Genomic DNA, 7,150 nt, shown 5'->3' with positions numbered 1-7,150 from the left:
CACATGCACTGGACTACATAACTTGCTTTAATCAATCAACGAGTTTTTGCAAAGAATTCTTCGGTTTTCATCTATTTAAATCAGGCGAGCTAGTTTAAAGTTACTAGTTTTTGAAGCCATGTACTTCAAACTCATAAATGTTTAAAAATGCATGCTCCTCAATTTGAAGTTGAACAAATCGTGCTTTCATGGGCTCTTGGCAAGTGATGGTTGTAAAAAATTGATGCAGAATACCAGGAAACTGGCCGCATATTGAATTAGAACTGATGTCATCAAGCATACCCTCTTCAAAGATAGAGACAGTTATGGTCACATCTTTCAGTCTCTTATATTTAGATTAATCTTCTACATCTGTAAATGTGAGTGATAATTATATTAAAAAAAATGCAACATCCAGTTTTGGGGTTGAATGTGTTTGTCTTCAAACTTCTGTCTACTGAGTATGACAACCTAAACTAGTTAATATAACAAATAAAATTAGCTAATATACCTTCTAGAAAAATAGTTCTAGATTATCTATTCTATTATTTTTGTCAGTTACCTCCACGGTTGAGGATTCTCACTGCCCAGATGCAATGGATAGTCACCAGATCAACTCTTAACCATGGGTTCATTTCTTTCATGGTTTGGGCAGGTGATAATCTTTCATTATGCCCAGGTGGCCGGTATATCCCATCAACAGCAAATGACCCATAGAATGGTATTGGTTTGCTACGAGCTTGGAAAACTGATGACATGGCTATTGGCTTTCCTAAAATTTAAGAACGTAAAACTTAAAAAATAATCATAGATGTAGTTATGAGTAATCAGTTATAGCAAATCTTGATTAAAATGAAGAAGAGTAATTGTATCAGCAATTATTATGTTTAATTGGTATAAATGTTAGACTATGAATTTACTTCTAACTGTTAGTTACAGCTTTTTTGTAGTAAAATTGTGTAATATAAACTTTTTTACCTAGCATGCTATTAGTTCTAAAAACTACATAATCTAAACATGACCTACAACTTATTGCCTTATGCACTATTATTATAAGTCACTTATTACATCATTAATTTGGCTGTTTTTTTTTGTTTGAAATTTCTGTTAGCATTGCAGCTGGATAATAGAAAATAAAAAACCAAGGAAATATAAATTTTGACAAAATACATGTTATTTGTTAAAATGGTTACCGATGATCAAATTGGCTTGGCAATAGACATTCGTATTTTGAAGTCACTCTATGAATTACTCCATAGAAAGTTGACACCAGATCTTAAAATAGTGTATTTTTATGTTTTTTTCTTTATTTAAAATTTTCCGTTCATCGGTGACTTTACTGGTGGCATTTTGTTGCCATTTGTAATGCTTAAACTTTGCTCAAACTTCATGAATAGCCTGAAGTAATTTTGCATCAATTTCTATTGCAATTAAATTTATATTTTTTTAATCAAATTTTACCTCGAGCAAGATGGTGCTCAATCTCAATTACATAGATCGTGAAGCCATTTTCTTCAACAAGATATTTTTCTTCTTCACGGTTGAAACAGCTGAACAAACCACACGACTTGATAGAGCTTTCGTAGATGAAGCCATAGCATTCCTCTTGGGCAATGCAGTTTTCAGCGCATCTGATTTCCTTTGTAGCTGTGCTGATGTTGGAAATATTTGGTAGGTTGTCCTTCAGTACACTGAACTTGTTGAATAACTTCTCATTGCCATTACCTCTAGCAAGCATGAGCCTTAAGGATATACCTAAAATTTACAGTAAAGTCACATTGCTTCAAAATTGAGGATGAGTTTAGCATCAAGTGTTCTTGCAAACCTATATACTAAATACATTCAGTTACACTAATTTAGCTAATCCTGTACTTACCTAAAAGCAGTTTTGTTTTCCCTTCTATGGTGCAAACACATCTAGTCTCTTTGCATATCATCCAGCATATTTATTGCTCTGTTAACAAAAGTGTCTGTATTAGATATTGATTCCTAATCAATTTAGTAAATGATTGAATGATGAGTTTTATAAAGAATAACAAAAAACCTATCACAACTGAAGCTAGCATAGATACTAAACATCTTTATATTTTTGAAAAGCATATTCCGAAGTAAAACCTTTAAGCTGTAATATTCACCAACTCTACATTGCCCTTGACCAACTCCATATCTAATTACTTTTGCAGAAATGATTTATCATACCTAAAACTGAGATTATTTTGGAAGATTTTTAGTAAAACTTCCTAAAGAACCTATAAGGTGTCTCCAATGCTATCAGCTTAAAGTGATGAAGTATTTCAAGTGTTGTGTCAGGTATCTTTCAAGTTAAATCAAAAGGTAATCAAGTGCATAATTTTTCGACAAAGGCAATAACGTATAACCTTATTTCTAGTTCTATTTTTATTTATTATTGTTTATTTACACGTATTTTATTTTATTATTATTTGGTTTTAGTTATAGCCTATAACTTTATGTTTTTTTTCGCTCTAGCAAGAGCAATATTTATGCAATAATGAACCATTTTCCAGAAAAACTGTTTCATGTTATCGCTTTTTAGTGTAAGCCAGGCAAGCCAAATGAATTTTTGAACATACATGTTTTACTGCTTTGCCGTTCAAAAAACGTAATTCTCTAATTGGAGACATACATGAATTTTTTTGAAACTTGGCAGTTAAAATTTTAGCAGCCAGCTTACTAGTTTTAATCGGAGCAAAGCATTTACTGAAGCACAAACCAAAACCTTTTACACAACACGTCTCATATGTTGACAAGACAGATATACCTCTGTAAACATTCCAGTTTTTAGTTACATGCATATTACCATGTTATTTTTGCATAACTTTTCAATTGCTTTCAGATCACTGACTATAACATAAAACGAGAAAGTAATAACCCACCTAACCTTCACTCTTTGAACCTATCAATCATTGTTACCACACGAACCCTTCTCACATTCTTCGAAAGTTCTTTGAGCGAATTGACATTAATAGTTATTTATTAATGCTCCACAAAATCCCATTGTTGCGTTTTTGCTCAAATGTTTGGTTTTCAAAGGCTAGTTGTCTAGCAACAAAATGTTCAATAAAAAATTATTATTTTTCATTGGTAGAATTCCTGCAATTATGCTAGCATGGTCCAAATAATTTCTGCACGACATCGTTTACTCTGATGGGTGTTTCAGTTAAAAACAGGGAAATACAAAAATATTCTTATTAGCATTTTGTATAAAACGACCAAAGTTGAAGTCCGGGTGTATAAAGTTGAATTAATCAAATCAATTTGCAGAAAAATTATGATATGTTGCAAACATTTTCATATCTTAAATATGAAAATCTTCAAAAATGCTTGGATCGTTGAACAGTCAATATACTTATTAATTATGAAATGAACTCAAATGTTTTTTTTTCAAATCGGCTTTTCTATAACAAGTTAGATTTAAGTTTTACCACAGCTAGTTTGTGTTGACTGGTTAGTTAAATATCACCGTCAGCTCATGGCAGCTGCATTTACCTGATGACCAGTTTAGTGTGGTGTTTAGTTTCTCTACGGAACATCATTAATAATTGTTGATTAATAAATTGCAATTTGACCCCAGTGTTTTGTTGTTTAGTTATTTTGTTTTCAAAGACTAGTTGTCTTGCTACAGACTACTTGACAGAGAATTATCTCTCTTTTATTAAGTACAGAGTATAGTTAACAGTGCTAGCTGAGTGATAACGGAGTCAGGTCATACGTAATTATTCTGAGAATTTTAGATGCAAATAACGTTAGGATGAGCTGAGAATATGAAAATTTCACTGTGCTTTTTGACTATTTTTTTCCCTAAGTGTTCAATAATATTTAAAAAAAATAAATCAAAGCACCTACAATTATTTTGCATTCTGACTAGTTATTGTCCAATGTAATTGCTTTTTCATACGAGGTGTCTGTAAATATGTACCCTAACCCAAATGATGTCATGGTAGTGAGTTGCTTGATATGATTTAAAAATAACTTCTTTGAGTTTTATATATACCAGTCGGTCTTTCAGTGTTACTGAAGATCTTTAAACCAATATGGCGACCTATTAATTAGAATAGAACGCACATACTTGAAGTACAAAACGGTTTAAACATGACAGATCCTGGTATAGCAACATTCATGCTTTTTCAATGTGGTATTTAAGTAAAATTCATTAGTAAAACAGTTCAACATATATAGGCACACCCAATTTTATGAAGGCAAGGAATTTTAAAAAGCTCACATTAACAAAGTGGTAAAAATATGGAGTGTTTTATATTTTGCTTATAGTCAGCTATGCTGATATATCCATATAAGATATATGCTGCTAAGATATATATATATATATATATATATATATATATATCCAGCAGGCATAATAACGTGAACTGAGGAAGCCATCAAAGAAGCAAATATAGCAACTCGTAAACTGCTGGCCATGCATGGCGCACTCCGCCCAAAATCTAATACTACTAGATTATATCTCGATAGGAAAGATGGCGGTAGGGGACTAAAAAGTGTACAGCAGACAGTGAAGGAGGAAGAGCAAAGCATCAAAGCCTATGCAGCCTCCATGGCCACTTCAGATAAGTTGCTAGCTGAACTTCAATTGGCTGTTCTGACAATGGTGCTTTGCAGTGATGATGAGGAAACTGACTGGCACATGAAACCTCTTCATGGTGCCTACCACCGACAAACATCCAAGGTTGGCGATCTTCACCAGACATATATGTGGCTGAACAAAGGAAACCTAACAACCAATACCGAGTCGCTAGTCACGGCAGCCCAGGAGCAAGTGCTCCCAACAAGGCAACTCCAAACAAAAATCTATCACACTAGAGACGCTCCTAGATGCAGACTGTACAAAGATGCACCTGAGACTATCCAACGCATCATTAGTAGATGCAAGCAGCTAGCAAGAAACGCATACACTGAGCGGCATAATCATGTTGCTGGTGTTGTGTATAGAAGTCTATGTGATGAGTATGACCTTAATAAACCACAACACTGGTGGGAAGCTCCTGGTAAGGTCAATGAAAAATACTGCACTAAGACTCTCTGGGACTTCTACATTCGGACTGACAAGCATGTCCTAGCAAACCAACCAAATATGGTGGTGGTAGACAAAGAGAGCAAAAAGGCTACTATAATAGATATAGCAGTACTCAATGACTACAATATAGCCAGCAAAGAAAAAGAAAAAGTAAAGAAATATCTCCCTCTTGGAGAAGAGATTGAAAAATGCTGAAATGTAAGAACAACGATAATCCCAGTAGTCGTTGGGGCACCGGGTGCAATAACCCCGGCGCATAAAATGTGGCTTGCCGAAATACCAACAGCAATCAACTCAGGTGAGTTGCAGAAAAGTGCGCTATTGAGAACAGCTAAGATCTTGAGGCGAATGCTCAAACTCCCAGGTCTCTGATAGGAGACCCGAGTTAGAGCAGAAATTACCACCCATACGAGTTAACCGGGGTGAGGAAACAATTTATATACAGCTATATATATATCTACATACTACATACTATATCTATATATATGTATCTACTAAAAATAAATACATGGACTTGTGACAGTGCTCTGATAACTTGAACGCTCTGATAATTTGAACACTTTTGCTCGGTCCCGTAAAGTTCGAGTTATCCATGTTTGACTGTATATATATATATATATACATAATAATATACGGGATTAATGAGCATGAACTTAACAGAATAGCATCACTTTACCAATAAGCACACGCCGAAATTGGTTATAGCCACACAGTAAAACACAAACAGATCCCGACTCAGCCAGCGACCAACAAGAGACAGCGTAAGCGACATGTAACATGGTACAACCCACATTTTAACGCAGACGTACAGACTAACATTTAGGCAGAAAATTTATAAACATTATTAGATATACGCTTCTCGTTTACACAATCGCTGCACGAAGCACCTGACAGACACTCATTAAAACTCAGCTACACTTGCATAACTAAATTGAAACAGCACATAGACTCACATAATAGGCGCTAGTTGAACAACCAGCAGAGCACGATTACAAGTAAAGCATAGGATTGTAGAGAGAGGAACGACTGTCCACTGAACGGAACCTGCGTAACCACATACATAATATACCAGGCCGTAGTAACTAGAGAGGATGCAGGCACCGAGAGCACTTACATAGGACTATGCAGAACCAACTTTAAATTTAGGTTTAGAAATCACAAAGCTTCATTCACGCACAGTGAAGACAAAACAGCACAGAAGTCGGTAAACACAACTGGAAACTAAAGAATGACAATCCAAGCTACAGGATTGAATGGAAAATTATGCAGAAAGCTAAACCTTCTTCACACCAAACAAAGAAATGCCATCTGTGCCTTACTGAAAAGTATTACACCATTTGCAGGCCAAAAACAGCCACCCTGAACAAAAGAAGCGAGATAAACAACACGTGCCAACACACCAATAAATACCATCTTAGCCAATACGGTCCAGGCAAAGGCGGAGCTACTAATACGACCAACAACACCAGGAGAAGCAATTTCACCAGCAATTTAATGCAAGTCACCTGACGAGTGCAGAAGCACGAAATAAACCTGTCGTGACCGCAGAGAAAAACCCCAATCTGGAAGAAACGTAAGTATATATAAGTATATGTATGTATGTATGTATGTATGTATGTATGTATGTATGTATGTATGTATGTATGTATGTATGTATGTATGTATGTATGTATGTATGTATGTATGTATGTATGTATGTATGTATGTATGTATGTATGTATGTATGTATGTATGTATGTATGTATGTATGTATGTATGTATGTATGTATGTATGTATGTATGTATGTATGTATGTATGTATGTATGTATGTATGTATGTATGTATGTATGTATGTATGTATGTATGTATGTATGTATGTATGTATGTATGTATGTATGTATGTATGTATGTATGTATGTATGTATGTATGTATGTATGTATGTATGTATGTATGTATGTATGTATGTATGTATGTATGTATGTATGTATGTATGTATGTATGTATGTATGTATGTATGTATGTATGTATGTATGTATGTATGTATGTATGTATGTATGTATGTATGTATGTATGTATGTATGTATGTATGTATGTATGTATGTATGTATGTATGTATGTATGTATGTATGTATGTATGTAT

At 34.3% G+C, this 7,150-nt stretch overlaps 1 protein-coding gene across 1 annotated transcript; it reads left to right on the top strand.

Annotated features, from left to right (window-relative positions):
* Positions 1-4,414: 4,414 nt before the first annotated feature.
* Positions 4,415-5,224, top strand: LOC137404866 (uncharacterized). The gene has a single exon (XM_068091094.1). The coding sequence runs from the start codon at positions 4,415-4,417 to the stop codon at positions 5,222-5,224; it is 810 nt and encodes a 269-aa protein (XP_067947195.1).
* The last annotated feature ends 1,926 nt before the right edge of the window (positions 5,225-7,150 follow it).

Source organism: Watersipora subatra, chromosome 9 (assembly GCF_963576615.1).
Source record: "Watersipora subatra chromosome 9, tzWatSuba1.1, whole genome shotgun sequence".
NCBI lineage: Eukaryota > Metazoa > Bryozoa > Gymnolaemata > Cheilostomatida > Watersiporidae > Watersipora > Watersipora subatra.
Note: the sequence above shows the minus strand (reverse complement) of the source record. Positions and strands in the feature narration are given on the sequence as shown.

Excerpts from the sequence above, each read along its gene's own strand:
- LOC137404866 (XM_068091094.1), top strand. The coding sequence starts at position 4,415 with ATGCATGGCGCACTCCGCCCAAAATCTAATACTACTAGATTATATCTC.